Raw genomic sequence first — 27,062 nt, 5'->3', positions numbered from 1 at the left:
GGCTGTGTTGCTAAGAGCTTCAGAGGCCAAAGACTGAGAAGTCACAGCTGGAGACTAAGGGCTGCCTCTTCCAGGCAGGCAGGCAGGCAGGCAGGCACTAGTGTGCACCTCCTGAAGCAGCCTGCCCGCAGAGGCCCTGGATATCGCACACCCAGGCACCAGGCCACAGAACCATGAGCCAGGACAGCAAAGTGAAGACGACAGAGTCCAGCCCCGCTGCCCAGGCCAAGGCCAGGTGAGAGATCCTGGTCTCTTGTGTCAGATCTGTCTGCCTCACTAGATGGAGCCTGATTCTTCTTGGTGCCCCCAGTCACAAACCCAACATTGAATGATGAATCAATGAAACATGGCTTCCCCTCTTGTCACAGGAAGACACTGCCTGTCCTGGACCCATCTGGGGATTACTACTACTGGTGGCTGAACACGATGGTCTTCCCTGTAATGTACAACCTCATCATCATCGTGTGCAGGTTTGGCGGGACCTTAAGGGGGGGGGGGGGGGGCTTTAGCGCAGACAAGGGCTAAAGCGGGAGGCTCAGGAGAGGGGCGGGGTCTGGGGGAGGGGAGGGGCCTAAGCAAGGGCCCAGTGGGGAGTGCTCAGTGGCTTGGGGAGACCACCTCCAGCACAAAGGGTGTCCTTAAGCCAATCCCTTCTATCTCCGCCACACAGAGCCTGCTTTCCCGACTTGCAGCACGGTTACCTGGTGGCCTGGTTAGTGCTGGACTACACTAGTGACCTGCTGTACCTACTGGACATCGTGGTGCGCTTCCACACGGGTCAGTGAGTCCCAGGACTGGCCCTCTGTTTCAAGTTCCCTTCCTAAAGAGCCTCTTAGTACCTAGAAAGTGACACACACACCCTCTCTGCCCCCACCCCCCCAATCCCACCCCCAAGCACTTTCACATGCCTCTATGCTTGACATCCTTATGCATACCGGAAACCCTAGGGCAGGGTTATACCTGCCCTCCCTCCCTGTGGCTCTCTCCCTGTCCTACCCTGGCCTGCCCAACCTCACCCTTATCACTGGAGCAGGCAGGTGCCCAGACTCAGCCCTATACCTGACCCCATCCTACACCTGACCCCATCCCCTCCCTCTCTTCCTCCCAACAGGATTCTTGGAGCAGGGCATCCTGGTAGTGGACAAAGGTAGGATCGCGAGTCGCTATGTTCGCACCTGGAGCTTTTGTTTGGACCTGGCTTCCCTGGTGCCCACAGACGTTGCTTACGTGCGGCTGGGCCCGCACACACCCACGCTGAGGCTGAACCGCTTTCTGCGAGTGCCCCGCCTCTTTGAAGCCTTTGACCGCACCGAGACCCGCACAGCCTACCCCAATGCCTTTCGCATCGCCAAGCTGATGCTCTACATTTTCGTGGTCATCCACTGGAACAGCTGCCTCTACTTTGCCCTGTCCCAGTACCTGGGCTTCGGGCGTGACGCCTGGGTGTACCCAGACCCCGCGCAACCTGGCTTTGAGCGCCTGCGGCGCCAGTACCTCTACAGCTTTTACTTCTCCACGCTCATCCTGACCACCGTAGGCGACATCCCACTGCCGGAGAGGGAGGAGGAGTACCTCTTCATGGTCGGCGACTTCCTGCTGGCCGTCATGGGTTTCGCCACCATCATGGGTAGCATGAGCTCCGTCATCTACAACATGAACACTGCGGATGCGGCTTTCTACCCTGACCACGCGCTGGTGAAGAAGTACATGAAGCTGCAGCATGTCAACCGCAGGCTGGAGCGGCGCGTGATTGACTGGTGAGGATGCTGGGGATCCAGGCCCCGGAGAGGTGTACCGGATAGACTCTGAGGCAGGTGTCTGGGTTCTTATTGCCCCGTGGGCCAGGAAGGCAATCAGGGCATGGCACTCATTGGGTTGGGGGGAGCTCACTGGGTGGGGCTTGGATATCATCCACTAATTGTATCTGGGCTTAGGGTAAGGGGCTGGGTAAGAGGCTGATGAGGAGAGAAACTCTGCACTAGCTAATGGGAACTGCCACTGCCTGGTAGAGCCCTAGAAGGCCTAAGGGAGAAGGGAAATACCCACTCCCGCGCCCCCCCCCCTCCGCAGGGAATGGCCAAAAACAAGAGGGTTGACTATGTCGTGGTAGTCCACACTGTGGGCTGAACAAAAGGAAGTGTCACCCACTAGAGCGGAAGCCTCTAGAGAAGATGGGGCTTGGTGGTTGAAGTGGATTTCAGTTGGCTGGTACAAGACATCACTGGTGGATGGGGTAGGAACTGACAGGAGGTCAAGGGTGTCTTATTCATTGTCTTCCGGTGGAGGCTTCGAGGCCCCGGGTGAGGGAGAAAAAGTAAAAACATATATGTGACCAACAAAGGAGATTGTGGAGTGAAGGTATTTCATCAGCCAACCCTCAAGTATTCCCATAACCCCTGCGAAACCTCAGAGTGGTTGGGCTCTTGGCTGAAGTTGAGATGAGCCCTGACGGAAGGAGGAAGGGGGACGGGGAGGCACATAGGATGCTGGTGAGAAACGGGTGCTGCCCTTGTCTCCAGGTACCAGCACCTGCAGATCAACAAGAAGATGACCAATGAGGTGGCCATCTTACAGCACTTGCCGGAGCGGTTGCGGGCAGAAGTGGCCGTGTCTGTGCACCTGTCTACTCTGAGCCGGGTGCAGATCTTCCAGAACTGTGAGGCCAGCCTGCTGGAGGAGCTGGTGCTGAAGCTGCAGCCCCAGACCTACTCACCAGGCGAATATGTCTGCCGCAAGGGGGACATTGGCCGAGAGATGTACATCATCCGCGAGGGTCAGCTGGCCGTGGTGGCAGATGATGGCGTCACACAGTATGCTGTGCTTGGTGCGGGGCTCTACTTCGGGGAGATCAGCATCATCAACATCAAAGGTGGGCACCCCAGCATTGTTCCCAGATAGGGCTGGGGTGGGGCAGGGCTGGGGGAGGGGGGAGGAGACAGCAGAAACCAGTCCTGAGACCAGATGGTACTTCAGAGCCTACACAGATTAAGGACACGTGGCCTTTACCTGAATCACTAGGGGGCTCAGGGCAGAAGCAGGACATAGAAAGAGGACATGAGAAGCTGAACCAAGACCAGTGAGAAGGGTGAGTTCTTGGAAGAGAGAGTAGACCTGCTCTGTGGATGTTGACCTGAGGCACCAATGAGCCAGGGGAAAGTGGCAGAGATGATGATAACAATAACAATACTTATTGCGTGCATATTACATGCCCTGTTTAAGGTGCTTCTCATGTGCCAACTCATTAAATTCTCACAGCAATTCTTCAGGTAGGTACCATAATCTGCATTTTTACAAGTAAGGAGCCCTGGCCACTGTGGCTCCGTTGGATGGGGGGTTATCCCATGCACCAAAAGGTTGCTGGTTCAATTCCAAGTCAGGGCACACTCCTGGGTTGCAGGGTCAGCCCCCGGTAGGAGGCATGCAGAAGGCAGCCAATCGATGTTTCACTCCCAAATCGATGTTTCTCTTCCTCTCTCCCTTTCCCTTCCTCTCTCTCTGAAAATTGATTTAAAACTTTTAAATTAAAGGTAAGGAAATTAGAGCACAGGGAGGTTTCGGAACTTGTCCAAGGTCACAGAGGTAATAAGGACACACAATTGGGGTCAGTACAAGGAACACCTTTCTCACAGCCAAATGGAAATGGAGATGTTCCAACTTACCGAGCTCCATGCAGGGCCAAATACTGTCTGTACGTTGGCTCCTTTATTCCTCTTATCGCTCCGTGCAGTAGGAGCTGCCTAATCACAGGTGGACACTGAGGTCTTGGGAGATGGGAGAGCCTGGAAAGGGGGTGAGCACCGTCACTGACTGAGGCTAGATGCAGTCTCGCTGGGGGACCCCATTCTTCAGCTGTCCTGAAGGCCTCACATCTGTCCTCCAAGGGCCCCCTCAAGCTCCGTCCGCATCCTGGATGCAGTCGGCTGCTGTCTACCTGGCTTTGGATAAGTCACTTCCCTGTTTTAGGCCTCACCTGTCCAATAGGATGATATTAAAAACCCAAAAAGTTATTTGTGATGATTGAGTGAATAGTGCCCGGCATGTAGCAAGTGCTCAACCAACGGTAGCTCCCTTGCCTCTTCTCAGGTCCTTCTAGCTCTGAGACTTTGCAGCATTCGGCCTAGCCTTTCTTCCCACCCACCTCCCCCCCATCCCCCCACAATGTCTTCCTAAAATGCCAATGATGCCATACAGCTCCCCTGCTTAGAATATTTCAGGACTTTCCCATTGCTCTCAGCATAGGGTCTGAACTCCTCGCCTGGCTGTGCCCTCCTCTTTCCACTGTCCTCACACCCTGCACTTCAGCCACTCTGGACTGCTTCCTGTTTTCTACTCCAACCTAATTCTTTCCTACCTCCCTCCCTCTGCTCATGTTCCTCCCTCCGTGTAGCTGCTCCAACACCCCTTTCCTTAGCAACAGCCCCCTCAGTCAGGCATCACTTCCTCCAGGCTTCCCTAAATTCTCCACCTTACAGTTAGGGACTCTTTGTCTTCCCACAAAACCAGATGCATATGTCCACACTGCACCAGCAATACTGTTATGTAACTATCCAATTAAATGTTTGTCTCCTCTAGACTATGACTTCTTAGAGGCAGGTCACTAATTCCCTCTCCAGCACAGGGCCTAGTCCCAGTAAATTACTGAAGCAGAAAGAGAGGCTCAGAAGCACAAATATGGAGGGGGCATCCTTGACAGGAGTAAAATGCCCCCGCACACCCACCCTGACTACTTTTCCTCCCATCTGTCTGCCTATGTGCCACAGGGAATATGTCTGGGAACCGCCGCACAGCCAACATCAAGAGTCTAGGTTATTCGGACCTGTTTTGCCTGAGCAAGGAAGACCTGCGGGAAGTGCTGAGTGAGTATCCACAAGCCCAGACTGTCATGGAGGAAAAGGGCCGTGAGATCCTTCTCAAAATGAACAAGTTGGACGTAAATGCTGAGGCAGCTGAGATCGCCCTACAGGAGGCCACGGAGTCCCGGCTACGAGGCCTCGACCAACAGCTGGATGATCTACAGACCAAGTTCGCTCGTCTCCTGGCTGAGCTGGAGTCCAGTGCACTCAAGATTGCTTATCGCATTGAACGGCTGGAGTGGCAGACTCGAGAGTGGCCAATGCCTGAGGAATTGGCCGAGGCCGATGATGAAGGCGAGTCTGGGGAGGGAACTTCCAAGGATGAGGAGGACAGGGCCAGCCAGGAAGGACCCCCAGGCTCAGAGTGACCCCATCCCTATCCCTAGGAATCCAGAATTATAGGACAGCCTGCCTGCAGAAACTCTGCCATCCTGTCTGCTATGTTCCAGAGATGGGAGTGAATTGGGTCTGCAGATGCCCACCTGGAGATGTAGGAGTGTAGCAGATACTCATTCCCCACTCACCAATGTGCTCACGTGTGTACACACACAATTGCACATACATATACTGGCCCCAATAATGTTCATTCCATATAAAATGCTCTAAAATTTCCATTCTCAGAGCACACATGCTTGCTCATAAACATAGTTATGTCTTATACCCACATGATATATGCACATTCAGTCATGCACCTCAAAAACACACGTATACTGAGAGCCATACACCAATAGACACACCAATGCCCTCCACACACTTGCAAATACACAAAAGCACATCCAGAGCCCTCTTGTTCCAATATATCCTTTAAATGCCCCCATATGGGGTCACAGGTGTACCTTGCAAGTTGCACTTCAATAAAGTACGTGCCTTCTCACCAAGCATTTATGGAGCTGATGGGAAAAGGCTATTGGCTTTAGTAGTGGGCCAGATGACCTCTCTCTGAATTCTGAGTCACAGGGGTGAGGGGCATGAGTTGTGTTGCAGCTGGTGGGTTGGATTCAAAGGGGCTGGAATACCTGATGAATTGAGAATATTACTGAGGCAAAGCGAAGCAGGATTATACCCCACACTGCTGTAGAGTGTACATGCCTCCATAGGTATACTCACATATACACTCTGACCCCTGCATCTCATAGCACTGTATATCCTCAACCTTGTCAGCTTTGCGGGTGTTAATTTAGTTTAGTGGGCCAGAGCAGATACCTCTGCTCCTTTTTCCTTCTTCTGACCCAACCCTGGTGCCTGGGGTCATTCAGGACTGATTCCAAGGGGAGAATAGTTCCCAGGACTACTCTCCTGGCTATGTCCTACCATGCCAGTTGTTGGAGCTGCCCTTGATGCTGCCAGATATTCTAAAACATAGGGTGAAGAATACAGACTAGATGGAATGGATTGTCATGAGAGTTTTGAGGGTTTTAGCATACTTAGAAGGTCTGCAGGTTTGGGGCAGAGAAGGTGTTGTGGGGTCTTTGGGGAAAGTCTGATGTCATCTCTGAGTCACATTCACCATAGTCACAACTTTAGCTCCTCCAGGGCTTGCCAGTCTTTGTGTCTGAGCTGTGACAGTTGGTATTTTAACATGTACATGGGACTTAATTTAATAATATGATTGAGTGATGACACAGAGTGGTCAGTGCCATTGAAAGAAGAATTTATTACTTACAATTCCCAAGAGGAGGGAGCACACTGCACCATGTGGACCACACAGGGAATAACCAGGGTTGGCCAGGAGGCAGGAGGAGCAGGGGGAAATCATGAGCAAATCACCTTTATTACTATAGCAATGAAGTTTTTAGGTGGGATTATCTCCTATTAGGCAGAAAGCAAAACACAGATTTTGGGAATTGTAGTTGGAGGGTTCATAATATTATTTCCAAGCACCTGTACTAGCTGAACCTGGAGAAGATGTAAATCACTTTGGTCATTGGTTTGGCCCATTATTTTAAGATGCCCAATTATCAATTACCGAATATCAAGAATGATTATTACAGGTGGTACAAGAGAATGTAGAGTGGAGCCCTCAGTGCTGGGAGGGCAGGATGTGTGAAGAGCATCAGCTAATGTGTGGTCATGGGGACAGTCCCCCAAACCTGTTGGTGTCTTCAAAGCTGACCAATCTTTTGGATATGGTGGATGCAGGTGACAAAGATGCACTCAGACATGAAGGACTTGGAACAACACTTTCTCAAATAACCATAAGAACTGAGGCTGTGACTGAAATCAAGGTATCAGAAGAGATGATGAGGGAGGTTGCACATTAAGTTATTTTAAAATATGTGGTTATTTTGTGAACATCTTCCTCACAAAATATGAGATCCACAGGGATGTCACTGGGTCTGTCTTGTTCATCTCTGGATCCTCAGGGCCAAAACTGTACCTGGCACATAGCAGGTACCCAAATATACATTTGGCAACCAAAGAGATGAGAGCTGAAGAAGGTAGAGGCTCAATGATGGAGAAAGATGTGTGTCAGTTTCTCGAGAGGTTTTCCTACCATCTCAGCACTCACATCATATTGAGTTCATTCCTCATGGTGGAGCCACCACACTAGCAGACACCTTGAATGTCAGCAATTCCATGCTGGGGTCTTCTGGTTGTGGAGTGATTTCCACCGCTGTGTGGGAGGCAGTGTTTTGACAGTTTGGGATTAAGCCAGGGAGAGTTAGGTCAGGACGGGCAGGAAGGGAACCCAAAGTTTAAGTTTCTGGAATAACCAAAATAATAATAGTTTCCTAGTCCAAAGAATATTAGTTATATGTATTAAGCACTAGACTAAGTTCTTATATATGGCAGAAAACTTCACTGACATATTCATTTGGGATCATTTTATCCCTCCTCCCCTTATAAGAAAGTACCTAAATCTTTGTGTCCCCAAGACTTAAAAGCCTTTTAAATGACAGAATCAAACATAGAAACTCTATTTTTTGTTTGTGAAAAGGAGAAGTCCTAAATTTTTACAAAAATTCACCCGGTTAATTGTGCCTGATTATCTGTGAGAGCTTAGAGTTGAAGAAGCAGAAGTTTCCACACCCAGCGACAAGAGATTCCCCAAGACTAAAAAAAGGGAATGGGATTCTTGGGCATTATGTTAGTTTTCTTTTGCTCTGTAACATATCGGCACAAATTTAGCACCCATTTATTATCTCACAGTTCGGTGAGCCACACACAGTGTGGTTCAACTGGGTCCTCTCTTCGGGGCTTCCCAAGGCCAAAATCCAGGTGTCAGCTGGGCCAGACTCTTTTCTGGAGGCTCTGGCAAGGAATCTTCTTCCAAGATGATTCAAGGTGTTGGAAGAATTCAATTCCTTTTGGTTATAGGACTGAGGTCTTTGGTTTCCTTGAAATAATAGCCCCTTCATCTTCAAGACAACAAAGGCCTGTTAAATCTCATTTTCCAAATCTCTTACTTCCCCTCCTATTACAAAGCTGAGAAAGGTCTCTGCTTTTTAGGGCTCATGTGATAGGTCCACCCAGATAATTCAGGATAATATCCTGATTTTAAAGCCAGGAGTTAACTTAATTATATCTGCAAAGTCCCTTTTGCCCTAATCACAAGAATAACACCAGGGGGCAAAGGTAATAGGAGCCAAAATTCTACCTATCACAGGGTTTCTGGGAAGGAAAGCAGTCTGGACCCCACTTCCACAGGGGTCCCAGAATATGGAACACTGAGAACTGAGTCTTTGGAAACTGGAGAGAGATCACTGTGGCCTAGCTGGCACTGGGGCCTCAAAGCAGCACCCCCTAGGTGAAGAGCCAGCTTGAATAAGGTGCTTATCAGCATAACCCCCATGTTCTAAAGTCCAGAACCCTCCAAATATTCTGTCCAATATATAATCCCCAGAAACTTTTGCAAGGCACTAAGTTGGAGAGGAAAAAGAATGGAAAGAAAGCCCCAAAAACACAACTGAGATTAAATCTTCCATAAGTTGGTGTTTAAAAGCTTAGATGAGAATTGTTGATTTAAAGAATCAAGAAAATGACTGCCCTAACCAGTTTGGCTCAGTGGATAGAGCATTGGCCTGTGGACTGAAAGGTCCCAGGTTTGATTCTGGTCAAGGGCATGTACCTTGGTTGCAGGCACATCCCCAGTAGGAGGTGTGCAGGAGGCAGCTGATCGATGTTTCTCTCTCATCGATGTTTCTAACTCTCTATCTCTCTCCTTTCCTCTCTGTAAAAAAACAATAAAATATATATTTTTTAAAATAAAAGAAGATGACCAAAATTTTACACAGTTATGAAATCACTCGTAACTGCTATATGTACATACGTTTCATTTGATTCTTAGAAAAATATTAGGAAATTTATTATTATGCTTCTTTTTCTAGATCTGAAAACTGAAACCCATAGAGCAACTAAAAATATTAGACCCAATTTATTGTCAAGCCATCTTATGCCAGGTCCTGGGCTAAGTGCATTGTCTCATTTAATCCTTACAACTATATGAGAAAGATGCTATTATTACCCCATTTTGAAATGAAACCACAGCTCTGGGAGATTAAATACCTAGTCCAATATCACAGGGAACCTAGTGCCATGGAATGAAACCTAGGTCTGTCTTACTGTTTCTTTAAGGTAGATAAGGAAAGGATCACCTCAGCTTGAGGCCAGGCCAGGCAAGCTGCCTTCCTTTTTTTTTGAAATGACTGTTACAGACACTAACTGGTGGTAACCAGGGAGAAGGAGCCAGTCAAGCGGAGTAAAGCTTGTGAATCACCAGCGAGCCTGCCCAATGTGCTGAAGTGTGATCTCAGGGATAGAGCCAAAGACAAGGGACCACCCACTGCTCTAGAGAAAAGCTGCCAATTCCTGCTCTCCTGATGGCACGCAGGCAGCTGTGGGAGGAGGGCAGGAGTCTCGGAGTCAGTGCTAGAATCCTACAGAGGTGTCAAGAGCTGTCCAAGGAGCCTCTTACTGAGAGCCCAGCTGCTTTTGGTTTAGCTCTTCTCCCTCCTACAGGACCCGAATCTCACCCACTTTCCTTCTTGGGTCACGACCCTCAGGACACCTCAGCCTCGCTAAGAATTGGGCTGTGCACTCCTCTTCACTGTTCCTAATTAGCTACTCCCCCGCAGATGCTTCGTCAGCCCTCCCCACTTCATCCTTTTCTTTCTGAGGGTTTGGCTGCTAGCCTCCCCCAAGAGAGATGAAAATAAAGTATCAAGGTTAGAGGAAATCAGATTCATAGGGAGACCTGGCGCAAACACTAGGAGCCAGGAGCAGGAGGCAGGGTGGGTAGATTCTAGCTTGGGGTTTGGCTTGAGGCTTGGATCAGAGATGAAGAGTCAAGCTGGGGTCAGAGTCATGGCCCAAGACAGGGCGAATAATAGGCTGGCCTAAAAGCACAACAGATGGGAAAGAGCTTAGAGTCAACCAGGTGCTTGGAGCCCATGAGAATCAGCTTTTTGTTCTGAAATATCACTAGCTGGGGGATTCTCAGCCTCCTTCAAAATCTTTCAGTGTTGTTGAAAGAGATGCTTGGAGAATTAAAATGTAAATAAGATAATGAATGTAGATTGCTTATAAGTGCTTGGTAGATAGCAGTTGCTTAATAATGAATAGTAGCTATGACCATTATTCCTATCCCTCTTGCAGCAGTTGCGCCTTTGAGGGCCCTGGGGCACAGGTTGTCTGGCCCTGCTAGACCCTGGGCCTCTGGGCTGTTCGGGCAACACCACACATGACCAGCAGAGGGCGCAAGGCTTCCCCTTCTCTTCTGGATAATTCCCAGGCCTCGGGAATGCATTCCCTTATAAAGTTGGGAGAATTACCCTAGGACAGTGGTCGGCAAACTGCGGCTCGCGAGCCACATGCAGCTCTTTGGCCCCTTGAGTGTGGCTCTTCCACAAAATACCACGTGCAGGCGCGCATGTACAGTGCAATTGAAACTTCGTGGCCCATGCGCAGAAGTCAGTTTTCGGCTCTCAAAAGAAATTTCAATCGTTGTACTGTTGATATTTGGCTCTGTTGACTAATGAGTTTGCCAACCACTGCCCTAGGAGAAATGAAACCTTGAGGACAAGATCGGGATCTGGAACCTTAAGGACAAGATCTACTGTTTATGAAACTCCTTATTCAGATTTTTTTCTTTAAATCCTCACCCGAGGATATTTTCCCATTGATTTTTAGAGAAAGTGGAAGGGAGAGGGAGAGACAGAGAGAGAACCATGGATGTGAGACACATCCTGCAACCAAGGTACTCGCCTTTGACCGGAATCAAACCCAGGACCCTTCAATCCACAGGCAGACGCTGTAATCACTGAGCCAAGCTGGCTAGGGCCCTTGTTCAGATTTTTAAAGAAAGTTAAAATTCAGAAATGGTACTGAGAGACATTACAGAGGAAGTTGTGGCAAATCAGAGCCTGAGGCAGTCCTGTTGGGGGCAGCAGGAGCATTCAAGACTCGAAAAATCTTAGTGCTTTTCACCCAGAAGGCATGGGGCCTCCCAGTGTCTGGCATTGCCTTCCCAGTTTCAGCACCTTGGCCTCTTGTCCTCAGCCTTGCTGTTCACCAAAGGGTCCCAAGGAGCCCCACCGGCTAATGGCAGGGATGTGTTCAAGGAAGTCCTCTCGGGGTGACTTCCTGAGTGAGCCTTCGTGTGGCTTTTGTAGCCCTCAAGTGAGGCCCTGAGCTGGTAGATCCAGGCCCCTCTTGGCCTACCTGTGAGAGTTTATGTCTGAAGCCAAGTGTAACCATCCAATTGGAGCCAGTTCCGGTGTTGCCTCTGCTCTCCCCAGCACAAGCCCCACACTCCGGAAAGCCTGTCCTATCACCTGGTTTTTTCCCTTTGCCCAACAAACCTGCTTGCTCTGGCTCCAGCCGGTCTGTGTTCTCAGCCTGCTCCTTCTTTGTTTAATTATCCCAAGAGAAGGGCCTCTTATGTGGGCAGCGAGTGTGTGGGCAAGAGCTCAGCACAGAAGGACTGTCTGCACATTATAGAAATGCAGAGAAAAGAAGACCTTGAACAATGTGGAGAGAAGGCAGCTTAATCAGCCACAGAGCGAAGGGCTGAGCCAGTAGGGGCGTGGGCACCCCAAGCACTAAACTGTGGCTTGGTTTCTCTCGGAGAACCAGCCGTGTGTGTGTGTGTGTGTGTGTGTGTGTGTGTGTGTGTGTGTGAGAGAGAGAGAGAGAGAGAGAGAGAGAGAGAGGGAGGGAGAGGGAGAGAGAGAGAGAGAGAGAGAGAGAGAGAGAGAGAGAATGCGCACGCGTGCCAGGAGAGCTGGAAGCAGAGCCTATTCTGTGACCTTCACACCACTGTGTGTATTAGCACAGGGTTTCTTGAGTAAAATGCTATTTTGTGGATCTGCAAGCTACCTAGAATAAGCAGGTTTATTCTGGCTGTGCATTGAGCACTCTATTCTCGTCTCTTTAGTTGTTTCTGCTCAACACTTACAGGTGTTGTTTAAATGTTCCCCTCTTATCTCAGTTGTGATATAGAATATTGAAAGAAGGACTGTGTGCCCACACTTGGGCAGTAGGGCAGTAGCTAGGTGATTGAACGTCCCCAAGGAAAAGGTAAATTGTTCTACCTACAAGAGTCAAGCTAGGTGTGCCGGCATCCCCCTCCAAAATGAGAGAGAGAGAGAGAGAGAGAGAGAGAGAGAGAGAGAGAGAGAGAGAGAGAACAACAAAACGACAAAAAAAAACACATACACACACACACAAAACCTGACAACCTCAAGGTCAAGGCTTGAGTCAGAAAGGCGGCGTCCTTCAGGACTGAGCCTGGCCCTGCTTCAGGACACCTTGAACTTTCTTCCTTGACCTCAGGTTTCCGACTTGTTCTGGGACAAGGGTCCAGGTCTCTTTCCTCTGGCTACCCATACTGACTTTGCAGTTCCCTTCTTACTCTGATCTGGAGTCCCCATTTCCTGGCCAGGAGCAATCCCATGCTCTCTGAATGCTGGCTTAATCCTTGGCATAGATGGGATTTCCTGATTTTGAGAAATGAGTCCCGACTCTCTCAGCACTCCATGTTCATTCCCTCCTCTGCTCATGGTCTGTCCCCTTTCTCCACTGTACCTATTACTTGGAGGTTTCCCCCCTCTTTACAAACCATCTTTTGAAACCATCTATGCCCACCATCTCCTGGCCCTCACCTCCCACCACCCAACTGCCTTTAGTTAGAGGGGTGAATGTAAGCGAGGTACAAGTGTGATGAGCAATATGGAATGCACCATGAAACTATAAACAATTCAATGTTCCTTGAGCATAAAGAAAAGGTAGAAAATAAGTAATGAGAGCAGTATGGAGAGTGGTTTGAGAATCTGTAGGAGAAAAGACCAGAAGCAGACCCTTGAAATATAAACAGCAAAAGGGCAAGTATAAGACTTATAAATGTAAGAATTACCATCATGAGAGGCACAGGTGTTACAGAAGTGCACAGGAGAGGCACCTAACCCAGGCTTGTGTGGTTAAGGAAAGCTTTTCAGTCCTGGCCAGTGTGGTTTAGTTGGTTTGAGCATCATCCCATGTACTGAAGGGTCTTGGTTGCAGGTTTGATCCTGGTCGGGGCACTTCAGGAGGCAACCGATCAAAGTTTCTCTCTCTCTCTCTCTCTCTCTCTCTCTCTCTCTCTCTCTCTCTCTCTCTCTCTCTCTTTCTTCCTCCCTCTCTAAAAATCCTTGGGTGAGTATTTTTTTAAAAAAGCTTTTCAGAAGAGTTTATTCGTCCTCTGAAACTTCTTTTCCAATATCAGCAAACTCTTATATCTTCAACTTTTTTAAACACTCTCCCAATTCCTGTGTTAACTAAAATCAGCAATCCTATAAGGATGGTGCAGAAAGGGGTGGCTTCTGATCCCCTCACAACCCATGCACTCACTGATGCTGTTTCTTTACTCCCAATAGATCCCTGCTCCTTGACATTCAGATGTCCACTCTTCCCTTTCTCAATGCTGATAACTCCAGCCCTTCTGAAGCCTACTTATTACTCACATTAGACTTTGTCAGCTACCTCATAGTTGTCTTCTCCATGTTCAGCTGAGATCTCATGGCCCATTATTTCACCTTTGTGCCTTTGTTTTCCCATCCCATCCACCCAGTGAAATCTCAACTTTTGATGAACTGAACCATCAGCATTCTCCATGCTTACATCCAACTGTCTGAGCTGTGTTGGAGAAACTGCTACAGATAGAAATTCTTGGTTTATAACGCTTCAGTGGGTCCTTAACACTTTCCTAAATGCCTATATATGTTACTACATTCTTCTGGTCTCCACTTTCCTTTTCCCATTATATACAGTGTTTCAAACTATCTTGACTCCTAAAATTTCAATACCACTCATACACACAGTGACACACACCCAACTCAGTGTAATCAGATATCGAACTTCATCGAGAAAATAGGAACTACCAGACTGCAGCTCTATCTCACCAATTCTACACACCTACTGTCTTAATGAAGATACAGATCAAGTTGCTATGACACAAGAGAGAAAAAAATGTGTGGCCTTAAAATTGTAGTTTCTTTTTCATACTGAAGAACCAGGGGTGGTAAAATGTCTTGAGAGTACTGGAGACCCAGGCTTCTTCCATCTTTTCACTCTGCCACCCTTACTGTGTTACCCTCACTGCATGACTAAAGAAAAGTGGCTTATGGCCACATCCTCATTCGGCCTGCAGAAAAGAACAACTAGGAAGAAAGAGTCTACTACTCTTCTCCTTTAAAAACTTGATCTAGGAGCTGAATGTAGTACTTCCATACACAGCCACTGTTCAGGACATAGCCATAAAGCCACACTTAGCTGCCAAAAATATAGTTATTATCTGGTTGGCCATGACTTATTTTCATCTATAATTATTCTCTTCTACTAACTTCCTTTTACAAGTGAATCTCTACTCCTGTCGAAATCTAGAACCCTCCATATGTGCCCTGGATTCCATAACTCCCTGCCTTCTCAGGAAATTTGCATTAGTAATTAACTTCTCTTACAACCTCACCACAATGGTGCTTTTTCCAAGGTTGTCAAGTCACTAAATTCAGAGTGTTCTTCTCTCTTCATTGCCTTGGTCCAGAAACAGCATTCGAATCAGTTCAGCACTTTCTCCTCTCCCTTTTATAATGCCTCGCTCCCCTTGTTTTCCTCCCACCCCTCTGTCTGCTCCTCTTAGTCTCTTTTGCAGGCTGGTCTTTCTCTCTCCAGCCTTTAAATAATGGCCCTTCCCAGATTTCTGCTCTGGTTCCTCATTTCTTCAACACAGTCCATTAATTCTACGGTTTGCATTACTTCCTATGTAACCTGTATATTCAGCTTCCTGCTGGAATTCCTACTTTGATGTCAAATAGACACCTGAAATTTAACATGTCCAAAATGGGACAGACTTGCTAGTGGGAGTTGCTGTTTTCTCTATGAAATAGGAGGCTGGCTTACATATTGTAAGTGAAAGATTCATGTGATTTGGCTAGGACTAGTTGGATAATCTCTCTATCTTGAGGTCAACTGACTAATAACATTAAAAATCCATTTTGCTATATAATATAATCATGGGACTAGTATCTTATCATATTCACAGGTTCCATCCACACTCAAGGGAAGGAGAGTATACAAGAGTGAGAGTCATTGAGGGTCATTCTTATAATTCTGCCTACCACAGAAGGGAAGCCAGGAAAACACCCTTGAGAAATGCTGAGAGCTTGAGCTGAGATCAGAAGGATGAGTGCGAGTTAATTAGATAAGGAAGGAAAGCTTGTACAAAAACGATGTACCTGGAGGACCATATATATTTTTTAAATGGACTAAAGAAAGGCCAGTGTGTCTACAGTAGGCAGAACAAGAAGCACAGTGGCTTGGAATAAGGTGGTTAGAGAGGTCAGTAGGAGCCAAGGCATGCAGGCTTCATAGACTCTGTTAAAAGATTTTCTCTACCCCAAAAGTAGTGATCAGAAGAGTGGCATGATCAGATCTGTATTCTGAACATATCCCTCTGGCTATAAGGTGGAAGATGGATGTAAGGGGGCATCAGTAAAATGTGGTAGATTCCTTAGGGAGCTAGGAGAGGAGAGCAAGGGACAGTGGGGTGATGTCAATGGAGATACAAGCAGACTGATACAAGAAACACTCAGTAGCTAAAATCAACAAGGCTTCATGAATGATTAAATATGGGAGCGAGGCAGTCATGTTCCCAGAAAGTGGACTCTAAGACAGAGATTACTGTGGAAGATGTTTGTGCTCTCGGAGTCAACACCTGTGCAAGAGAGAGGATGAAAGGAGGCTTGGGCAAGCTGAGCAGTAATTTGGTCCCAACGAAGGCCTCAGCCAACCCCCGAAGAAGCTGCAAATGTGTTTCAGAGTTGTCCTCTGTTGGGGTGAGGGGCTGAACTGTTTTGCTTCTCTACGCATCAGTCATTGGTATAAGATGTCCCCGAAAGGGAACATGACCTTCCACGAGTAGGCTTTCTTCAATTAAGGCAATTCCTGAAGAAGCTAACAGTTGAGGGCTCTCTTCCAACAGCCCTCTCAGCAGCTGGAGAAGAAATCCTTCATTTCTGGAGAGTTCTCTTTTCATTACAGCCTCCACCACAGGGATGAAGCATAAAGGAGTAAGGCATCAGAATGATCCCTAAATTTCTGATTTGTGCATCTTGGTGGATATTGTATGTTGTAATCTTGGTTGTAATCATTAGCTCACCTGTCATTCTTCCCCACCCCCTCCCTGCCCTGTTAGAGTGCAACCTACTCAGGCACAGACTGTATGGGACAGCTAGTTTGCAGCCTTATAACTGGCACATATGCAGCTGAATAAGTGAATGTTAGTCTGCTTCTCCTGTTTCCATTCCTCTCTCCCCTACATTTCTCTCCCCAGCACCCACACCCTACGGTCACCCAATGTGGGAAAAGTTCAGCAGGTTATCTGAGGCCCCACCTGTGCTGGAGTTGAACAAACAGCAAATCAGGCTCTCTGGCCCAGAGCTCTCTGATGGGGAAGGCAGGCAGTGCTGGGAGGAAGGTGGGGAGAGCAGGTGAGAACATCCCCACCCACCACAGGCTTATGTCCTCCAATGCCCACGCCCCTTTAACTCAGCGCTGGCGGGACCAGGTCCTCTCCAAAAGACTGGACAGGGCTCTGTGAGTTCCCCCACAAACTCAGACCGCATTCCTAACCTAATCTGCCCTTTTGGCTGAAATATTAGAGGAGGCAGGCCCTGCCCAAAGAGCTGAACCAACCTCAGTCTTGCGCTGGCCCCCATCAGCTTTGTTTCCGCTGCACCCCAGTGATCCGGCCCCCTTCCGGCCCCTCCCGTGGGAACCTGACAAGCCACACAGGCTGCTCCACCTGCGCTGAGAGCAAACAGGGACGTCAGGGTGTCAGGTGAGGGTGGGCGCTGCTTGGAGACCAAGGAGAAAGCCAGCCGCCTTCTCCCTCTTTACGCTCGTGCTGGGCCAGATTACAGCCTTAACCCACCATCACCCCGCCCCCTCCTCCTCCCCCCTGCCCCGGCCCCCCATTATCTTGGGCAGGTCTCACCACTATCTCCGCCGCCCTCAGCACCCAAGTTAGACTCTTCCTCTGGGCAGCCCTTTCCCTGCCAGGCTTCCCCGAGTCCGACGCTGCCTCTCCCGCCCCATCTTTGTCCGATGCTGAGGGTTCCCCGGGAGCCTTAGGTGGAAGCCTGTGTGTTGGGCCCGCGGTAGGAAGTGTGGAATGCGGGGTGCGGGGGCAGATGCAGGGGCTACCCCAGCCCCGCGGCAAGGAGCTGCAGGGAACCAGCGATCGTGTCCCGGCCACTGCGGCACAGTCGGTGACCGCAGCTCCGCGTGGGCTAGGCATCTGCGCCCAACCAGTGACCCCGCACCCGGCCAGGACCCCGACGTCCCCCGACCACCGGGGAAAGATGCTAGACCCCCGGGGGCCGTACCCTACCCCCTTCCTCACCCCTCTTAACCTCCCTCCCCGCAACCTCCCTCCTCAAAATTGCTCTATCCACCCCAACCAACCCCACCCCACCCTGCACACACACACACACACACACACACACACACACACACACACACACACGAATTCCCGGGAGCTGGGACCGTGGTGCAGGGGTTGGGAGGAAAGGAAGCCTCTGAGAAGAGCGGAGAGATCTAGGGAGGGGGTGAGGGGGGCGAGGGGGAGAGGGGGCGAGGGGGCGAGTGAAGGACAGTCCCGCAGGGGCGAGTCCTGAGCGGGGAGGGGGCGGAGATCACCTGCAGGACCGCTGCCTACCCGAGCCTTGGGGACTCGCGCCCAGGCCCGGAGCGCAGCGAAGGAGCTGAGGGCAGGGGCCAAGGTTGGAGGCGGGACGAGGCGGGAGGGGCGGGCGGGGCGGGGCGGGCGCCTCCGCGGAATCTCAGCGTGAGCAGGTGGAGCCGCCGCGGGAGCCCGCCCGGCCCAGCCGAGGGAGGCGGTGGCTGGGCCAGGGCCATGGAGCTGCTGAAGCTGAACCGGAGCATGCCAGCATCGGGAGCCGGGCCAGGGGCTGCCCTCTGCCGCCCCGGGGCCCCCCTCCTCAACAGCAGTGACACCGGCAACCTCAGCTGCGAGCCGCCTACCACCCGAGGTAACGGGACACGAGGTAGGTGCCTCCTCAAGCTCCCTCCAGAAGCTCCTTCTCACTGCACCCCACCCCACACACGAATAGAGGGACCCCACTGCCCCCGCCCTGCCGCCTCAAACGCTCACACCATCCTGTCAGGGCGCATAGCTCCCCTGACACATTTGTCCCCTGCAGCTCATAAAATTCCATCCCAGCATCACACTACCTGGTCAGAGTCCCTTCACACCCTCATCCCACCCCGAGCTTCTGGTAAACCCAAAACACAGCACCCTCCGCAACACACAGCCCACGGAGTGCTAGACACGGAGGGTGGGGAAGCAAGGACGCCTGCTGCCATTCCTTCCAGGTCTCTCTCTTCCCTTTACATACAACTCACAGAGCCACAATGGGGAAGGGAAGAAAGAAGGTAAGATTGGGGGAAGAAGGGGGCTGTTTGAAGGAAGGAGCACTCTGGAAGACCTGAGTGGGAAGTTAGAGTCATAATCTGTGTCCCCCTCCCCAACCCCCAACCTTCCCTAAAGAGATCCTCCAACTTGAATTGAGCTGTAAGTTAGGCTGGGTGCTGCTCCCTAGAGCTGCCTGTCTCCATTTCACTCATCCTCAAATCCCTTCCATGCCTCCTCTCCAACTTGCCTCTCCTTAGGTTGCAAACCGCCCCCAACCCCCTTCAGCTGGACTACCCCCTTTATCACCCCATGCCTTTGTGCCACCCCATCTCCTCATCCCCCCCCCCTTTCAGATGATATCCATTCACCTATTCCCCAAAATAACTTTCACTCTTCCCATGAGTCAACATCCTAATTTTTTTTTTTTTTATGGCCTGGATCAAAATGTTTTTTTCCCTTCCTGGGCCTTTTCTTTCCTTAAATGCTTACTGTGCACCTATTATTGTAGTCCCTGGGCTAGGAGCTGGGAACACAGGGATGAACTAGACCTTGCTTGGACCCTCATCCCTCAGAGGGGAGGCAATACCACTGGAAAAATCACATTAAGCATGGGAAGCCCCACAAGAGGGTCTGAAATATCAGCGTCCAAAGGAAATGGGGTGCAAGAATTTCATAGAGGGAACCTGGAGATGGGTCTTGAAGTTGGAGTTTGTTAGGCAGAAAAAGGAAGAAGTGGGATTTTAGTAGAGGAAGCAGTGGTAAACAGAAGGAAATTATTCTAAGCCCAAGAAGAGAATGTGGGAATAAATTATAATTCAAGTGTGTGTTTTTTTAAACTGACAACGTAAGACATGCTTCCTCAGTTGTTACACGTTCTCACTTAGCTTCTTTCATTCAACAAATATTTATTGAACGAGAGATTGTGCTAGGCACCAAAACTGACACGGTTCCTATTTCATGGAGCTCACAGTTTAGTGGAAGAGACAGACAAGTAAGCAGGGAATTGCAGCACAAAGTGGGAGGGGCCTTGAGAGGCTTTGGGGAACACAGAAGAGGAGCCCCTCTAGCCTAGCCTAGACTTGGGAATCAAAGTTGGCCTCCTGAGAAGGTGGAGTATGAACTGAATAAAAATAAAAAAAGGTGAGAGAGAGCCAGCCAAGTGAACAGAGAAAAAAAGGCAAAAAGCATCCCTAGCAGAGGAACTGTATATGTAAAAGCCCCAAGTTTAAGTCCATGGCACTTTTGTTCAGTGTGCCCTAGTTTCTGGGCGCCCAAAACATACACCATAAAAGAGGAACAATTAACACTCAAAATGAAAACCAAGCTAAAGAGTTTACGGAGAGCCTTATAGACCTGGCTAAGGAGTGTAAATTTTATCTTTTTTTAAAAAAATATATTTTATTGATTTTTTTACAGAGAGGAAGGGGGAGGGATAGAGAGCTAGAAACATCGATGAGAGAGAAACATCAATCAGCTGCCTCCTGCACACCCCCCACCGGGGATGTGCCCGCAACCAATGTACATGCCCTTGACCGGAATCGAACCTGGGACCCTTCAGTCTGCAGACCGACGCTCTATCCACTGAGCCAAACCGGTTTCGGCTCAATTTTATCTCAAGGGGAATAGGAACTGCTGAAAATTTCAGTAGTTCTGCCAGGATTTATTCTGAAGTGTGAAGGATGACTTGCAAGATAATACATGCATAGAAGGCAGGGGGTGGGAAAGGTGGACACTTATACAGAAGGCTATTATTTGCACTGGTCCTGGTGAAAGATGATGCTGGCCTAGAGTAAGGTACTGACAGGGGGGATGAAGAGAAGTGGATGGATTTGAGAGGCATTTCTGGAAGTGGAATCAACAGAATTTAGTGATTTGTGAGAAACAGGAGAGGGGGGAAGAGGTCAAGGGATGACATCCAGGTTTCTGGCTTAGATAATTGGATGGATATTGGTACTGTATAATGAGAAGGATTACACAGGAACAGAATCGGGTTTAAAAGAGATTATAAGTTAATTCAATTTGGAGCCAGCTAAGCATAAATGCTGGCAAGATACCCAGGTGGGATTGTACAGTCAACCGTTGAACCCAAGGGTCTGGAAGCTGGGGGGAGAGGTCTAAGCTGGAAACACAGACTTCAAAGGTCTTTGCTTAGAGAAAGTAATGGAAGCCATGTGAATAGATGAAATTTGTGTAGAATAAAAAAAAAAAAAGAGGTACTGAGCCCAGCTGGCGTGGCTTGGAGGTTGAGCGTCGACCTATGGACCTGGAGGTCATCGTTCAATTCCAGGTCAGGGCACATGCCCAGGTTGCGGGCTCGATCCCCAGTGTGGGGCGTGCAGGAGGCAGTCAATCAATGGTTCCCTCTCATCATTGATGTTTCTGTCTCTCTCTCCCTCTCCCTTCCTCTCTGAAATATATATATGAAGAGGTACTGGGACAAGACCCTGAAGAAGACCAATATTTAAAAGCCAGGCAAAGATAGGAAAGTTCATGTGGGATGGAGGTGCAGAAGACAGCAGAGATAGTGAATAGAACAAGGAAGCCTGAGAAAGCAGAATGTAAAGCGATTCAGAGCATGGATGCAGGAATTGGCCTCATTCATCTGGATGTTGTTATCCACACAGTTGAATGTAACACAGGCCATCAGAAGTTACCCACAAAAACTCTATTAGCCACACTCACTCAGATATTACCCCCACAGGTGCATGTTACTCATAACCAGTAGAAATTTGGATATTACCCACACTATTCTGATGTTACCCATACAGACTTGAGTGATACCCATGTTCACTCAGATACTACCAACAGAAAAACAGATAGCGTCCACACTCACATTAATATTGCCCACATCAGTTAGCTAGTACTCATTCATTAAACACACTCACTTTCATTTTATTATTGTCCACAGACAATTAGATATTACTGATGCTCATTTAAGTAACCCTTCTCCAGATATTGCTCTCACACATTCAGATATTACCCATAAGACTCAGATCAGATTAACTCAATCAGATTAACATCGCACTTAACATCTTAACATCTCACATTTATACTCACTTAAATATTGTCCACTTGAATATTACTTCTGTCTCCAAAGAGACAGAGACAGAGAGGTGAGGGCATGCTAGAGCTTTAGAGGCACAGAGGTGAAGGTTGGAAGAGGAAGGACAAAGCAGGTGCATTTGTGTGCAAAGTGACAGAGATTCATTCCAGATTCACTAACAAGCATGTGTTGACACTTCTTTGTGAGGGACATTTTGCCAAGTGCTAGGGATATGCTGGATAACAAGATGGGCATCGCTCCTGATCTCCAGAAGCTCATAGTCTAGTGGGGGAGACAGAGGATTACACATCGCCATGATACAGTGAGAAATGCTGTGACAGAGAACAGAGAGAAAGAAGCACAGATTGATATTTTATTGGGAGAAGGAGACTGCATGATGAATGGCACAGGAGTGAGAGAGCAGTAGGAGGCAAAGCATTTTAGAGATCTGGAGACTTGGCTTCTGTTCTGATTCTGCCCCCTACTTATTGTATGCTCTGAGCAAGTAATGTCACTGCTGGATTTAGTTCAGAGAGCTCTTGTAATCAGCATTTACTTGACATCTACAACAGTTTCTGAATAAGTGGGTATTTGTGATGAGAAAACAGCTTAATTTGGAGGCTAAGCAAACTCAGCCAAAGAAGAGAGAGTTGCAGCTCTGAGTCCTTCCCTCCCCTGCCCCCTGCCCTCTTTCCCTTTAAGCTCTAGTCTCCCTCAAGCTCAGGCCATGGGTGTGGGTGACCAGGACAATTTAATTTAATTCAATTCAATTTTGTCTGGGTCTGCTTAGTTGTGATATAGAGACCCAAAGATGAATCCATCTCCCAATAGTCAATGATTCAAATGTATGGAGTCAGCCCTCTGTCTAGCCCAGAACTCTAGTGCCCCTGCTGTGAGTTCCCACAGCACTTTTTGTGTTCCTCAACCTCCACTCCTCATCACACTGTGTGGCAATTATCTGTATATATATCTGGGTGTCCCTTCCTCTTTCATGTTCATCTCTGTGTCCAGTGCCTGGCATGCAGATGTTTATTGAGTGAGAATGAATGTTTGGAGATCATTAAAATACAAGGCAGAAAGTAAAAAGGGTCCTAATAGATGTGTAAGGAACATGCATAGTCAGAGGAAGGGGAAATTAACTCCAAAGGAGATAGATGTCCAGAAAAGCCTTACAGAAAAGTGGGCACTAGATCTCAGTCTTAAGGGCATAGGTAAATAGGAATTCACCAGATACAGAAAACATATTTGTGAGGGAGGTGGGGGTTTGTGAAAGAACTTTCCAGGCTGAGAAACCAATGTAAGCAAGGGAGGGAGTCATAAGTGCATATGATGCCTTCAAGAAACTGAGTCATCCAGTAGCTTAAGTGGGTGCATTGCAGAGAGGGGGTGGGAAGAGGATGAAGGCAGTTCTCAGAGAACCTGCACTTGCTAAAGGTTTCAGACAGTAGAGTAGGGGAAGGTGTTTTTTTGTTTGTTTGTTTTGTTGTTTTGTTTTTAAAGACAATAAGGACCTCACCTGACCTGTCAAATACTACAGGGAGGTCAAGTAGAATAGGCTTAGGAGAGACCTTTGGATTTAGCAGTTAAAGCTTAGTGACCTTGGGAAGAAGTGTCCAAACAGTGATGGCAGGACAGATGGGGCACTGGATTGTAATGGACTGAGAAATGAACAGAAAGGTGAATGCAATCCTTTCAAGAAGTTTGGCTGCAAAGAGATTTGGAGTAAAGCTTGAGAAAAGATAGGCTTTCTTAAGGAAGAGTAGAGTTAGGCCAATTTAATTAAGTCTTGAGGGGTTAGAAGGGTAAAGGATTCAAGTTCATCATTTACTGAGTTGGGGTGCTCTTGGGAAGCAGGGGATCTGGCTGGATAGCGGGGATTGGGATGAGTGGGATTGGAGCCGGGGACACAGGCCCCTTATTGTCACCTCTCTCTTTTCCTGCCCAGAATTGGAGCTTGCCATTAGGGTCACCCTTTATGCGGTGATCTTTCTGATGAGCGTTGGAGGAAATGTGCTCATCATTGTGGTCCTGGGACTGAGCCGCCGCATGAGGACCGTCACCAACACCTTCCTGCTCTCACTGGCGGTCAGCGACCTCCTGCTGGCTGTGGCCTGCATGCCCTTCACCCTCCTGCCCAATCTCATGGGCACGTTCATCTTCGGCACAGTCGTCTGCAAGGCGGTTGCCTACCTCATGGGTAGGTGAGACAACCACCCTGCCCCCCTTGCCCCTCTCCTCTTCTACAATCCTTGCCCCATGTCTGCGGTGTTTCCCCGGAGACAGTTGAAGTCACACTGGTGATTGTGTAGTTCAGGTTTCCTGGGTGACCCCTTCTTCCTTCCTTGCTTAGGGGTGTCAGTAAGTGTGTCCACGTTAAGCCTGGTGGCCATCGCCTTGGAGAGGTACAGCGCCATCTGCCGACCACTGCAGGCCCGCGTGTGGCAGACACGCTCCCACGCTGCTCGTGTGATCATAGCCACGTGGCTGCTGTCGGGGCTGCTCATGGTGCCCTACCCCGTTTACACCGTCGTGCAGCCAGTGGGGCCCCGAGTGCTGCAGTGCGTGCATCGCTGGCCCAGTGCGAGGGTTCGCCAAACCTGGTGAGGGTGCCCACCCCTGGGAATCTCTTCTCCATCCATCAGATGCTTAGGACCACTCCCCAGAACCTTCCCCAGAAGCTGCTCCAAGAATGACTGCTCCAATTCCCTTTTGGCACCCACCACCCTGGGATTCCCATTTGGGGCCTCTCCGCAGTTCTCTAGGCCTTCCCAGCAGCACCCCCAAGTCCTAGAAACATCAGTCCTCGGCCTCGTGCTTCACCCGCGGTTAGGGCTGGACAGAGACCGCAGCGTGACTGGTCTGTGCTCTGCTTCCCAGGTCCGTGCTGCTGCTCCTGCTTTTGTTCTTCATCCCGGGTGTGGTTATGGCCGTGGCCTACGGGCTGATTTCCCGCGAACTCTACTTAGGGCTTCGCTTTGATGGCGACAGTGACAGCGAGAGCCAGAGCCGAGCCCGAAGCCCGGGAGGGTTGCCGGCTGGGGCGGGACCAGGTGAGTGAAATCCATAAGTTGCCGGGCTTTGGAAAGTGGAGAAGGGGGGCGGGGAGGTCTACGGAAAGGCTGGAAATGGGGGGTCCGATAGGGGTTGGTCTGGAGTTGAGAGGACTGGCTTTCTGCTCTGAGCGCCCGCTGTCTGTGCCCAGGTGTCGCCCTACAGAACGGGCGCTGCCGGCTGGAGACGCGGCTGGCGGGCGAGGACGGCGACGGCTGCTACGTGCAGCTCCCGCGCTCCCGGCCCGCTATGGAGCTGTCCGCGCTGACGGCGCCCGCTCCCGGGCCCGGATCCTGCCACCGGCCCACCCAGGCCAAGCTGTTGGCCAAGAAGCGCGTGGTGCGAATGTTGCTGGTGATCGTCGTGCTTTTTTTCCTGTGTTGGTTGCCCGTGTACAGCGCCAACACGTGGAAGGCCTTCGATGGCCCTGGAGCGCGCCGAGCACTGTCGGGCGCGCCCATCTCGTTCATCCACTTGCTGAGCTACGTCTCGGCTTGTGTCAACCCCCTGGTCTACTGCTTCATGCACCGTCGCTTTCGCCAGGCCTGTCTCGACACGTGTGCCCGATGCTGCCCGCGGCCTCCGCGAGCTCGCCCCAGGCCTCTTCCAGACGAGGACCCTCCCACCCCCTCCATTGCTTCCCTGTCCAGGCTGAGCTACACCACCGTCAGCACGCTGGGGCCTGGCTGAGGGGGCGGGGGGGCCGAGTGGGGGCTAAGGCAAGACAGGCTGGTTTTTCAAGCATTGACCCATTCAGACACACAAGAGACACAGACCACCCCTCGCAAAAGACTGACACCCAACAGCCTGGACTTACCCCCAATGCACAGGGAAGGGTGGCTTATTGACACAAAGTAAACCAAGCAGACCCACACACAGAAAACGAGGCACACTTGCTGTGGCATAGAAACATGGCACTGACCTTGGACAGACTCAGACGCAGCATCCCTAGCGGGGGGACTATCCCCCCGCAGCAGGACCTCTATGACAGGGAAGGCCGGCCTCTCACACACACACACAGCGTAATGGCACTGATTCATTTAGCGATCGGGAGCGCGGCACTGGGCTGACTCCTGAGATGCTCCAGGCTGCCCCCAGTTTGACCTCACAGTGCCCTTCCCCAAGCAGCACTGGGCACACCAACCTCTTCTCTCAGCTCCCTGACTAACAGGCTGTTTGGCACTGAGAAGTCCCTTCGTTCCTTTCCAATTAAATACTATGTCCCTGCCCCCCGCCTCCCCCAGCCGACCTCTTCAATAAATAATAAATGCCTTGGCTTCCTCCTAAACTTCCTTTCTGGACTCTTCAGGGACAGGTGAGGAGGCATGGGGTTTTGTGATCTTCCCTGTCAGGTCACCCACAGCTGGACCCCCTGCCAAAAAGCCCGTGGTCTGAGGCTGGAGGAGGCTGTGTGTTGTCTCTGAGTTGTCATCCTGGACCCACCCACACACCCATGTCATAGGTAGTAGCTGGAAATGGGGGTGAGGGTGGGAGGTAGGATATCCATGACACATCATGAGTCCTAAGCACATTCTCCTAAAGTGGCATCACTGTTAAGGTACTATAATAATAAATGCTTATTAAACATTTAATGAAAGGATAAAGGAAGAAGCACTGTCTAATGAGACTCAGTTTATTCAATACGTGTTTGAAACACCAGGGGTCAGACCATGACAGGTGAACAGAAGCTAATTAAAGAGTGGAGCCTTGTCGACATGCTCTTATCTGGCAGCAGTACCTGGCCACGCTTCTGCTCCACAGAAGCACCCTTACCGGTCAGCAGCAACAAAGAGGGGTGGAAAGGGCTGGCCCTGAATAGAAGTCCCAGAGCCCAGCCTCCCTTTTGACACTAAGCCATCCAGCCCTGGCCAGTGTGGCTCAGTTGGTTGGGCATCCTCCCATGCATCGAGAGGTCCCTTGTTTGATTTCCTGTCGGGGCACATGTCCAGGTTTGGGGCTTCATCCCCAGTAGGAGATGTGCAAGACACAGCCAATCCAATGTTTCCCTCTCACATTGATGTTTCTCTCTCTCTCTCTCTCTCTCTCTCTCTCTCTCTCTCTCTCTCTCTCCCTTTCTTGCTCTCTAAAAATCATTGAAAATGTTTTTTTTTAAAATGATCCAGCTCCAGAGAGACAGAGACAGCAACATCACCCCCTACACACACAATGACAAACAGATAGGAAAGAACCGAGGAGCTCATTAAGG

At 49.7% G+C, this 27,062-nt stretch overlaps 2 protein-coding genes across 2 annotated transcripts; both read left to right on the top strand.

Moving 5' to 3' along the window:
* Positions 1-173: 173 nt before the first annotated feature.
* CNGA4 (cyclic nucleotide gated channel subunit alpha 4) lies at positions 174-5,221 on the top strand (the record flags this gene model as incomplete). The annotated part of the gene is made up of 6 exons (XM_079788812.1): positions 174-235; positions 369-470; positions 671-777; positions 1,112-1,757; positions 2,520-2,869; positions 4,761-5,221. The coding sequence occupies 6 exons, from the start codon at positions 174-176 to the stop codon at positions 5,219-5,221; spliced, it is 1,728 nt and encodes a 575-aa protein (XP_079644938.1).
* A 12,988-nt stretch (positions 5,222-18,209) lies between these two features.
* On the top strand, positions 18,210-26,325 carry CCKBR (cholecystokinin B receptor). Its single transcript, XM_079787962.1, has 5 exons — positions 18,210-18,394; positions 23,751-24,002; positions 24,156-24,405; positions 24,683-24,855; positions 25,008-26,325. The coding sequence occupies exons 1-5, from the start codon at positions 18,244-18,246 to the stop codon at positions 25,544-25,546; spliced, it is 1,365 nt and encodes a 454-aa protein (XP_079644088.1). The 5' UTR covers positions 18,210-18,243; the 3' UTR covers positions 25,547-26,325.
* Positions 26,326-27,062: the final 737 nt, after the last annotated feature.

The sequence above is a fragment of the Cnephaeus nilssonii genome (assembly GCF_951640355.1).
Source record: "Cnephaeus nilssonii genome assembly, chromosome: 13".
NCBI classification, from domain to species: Eukaryota; Metazoa; Chordata; class Mammalia; order Chiroptera; family Vespertilionidae; genus Cnephaeus; species Cnephaeus nilssonii.
This window is presented reverse-complemented; position numbering and strand designations above follow the sequence as displayed.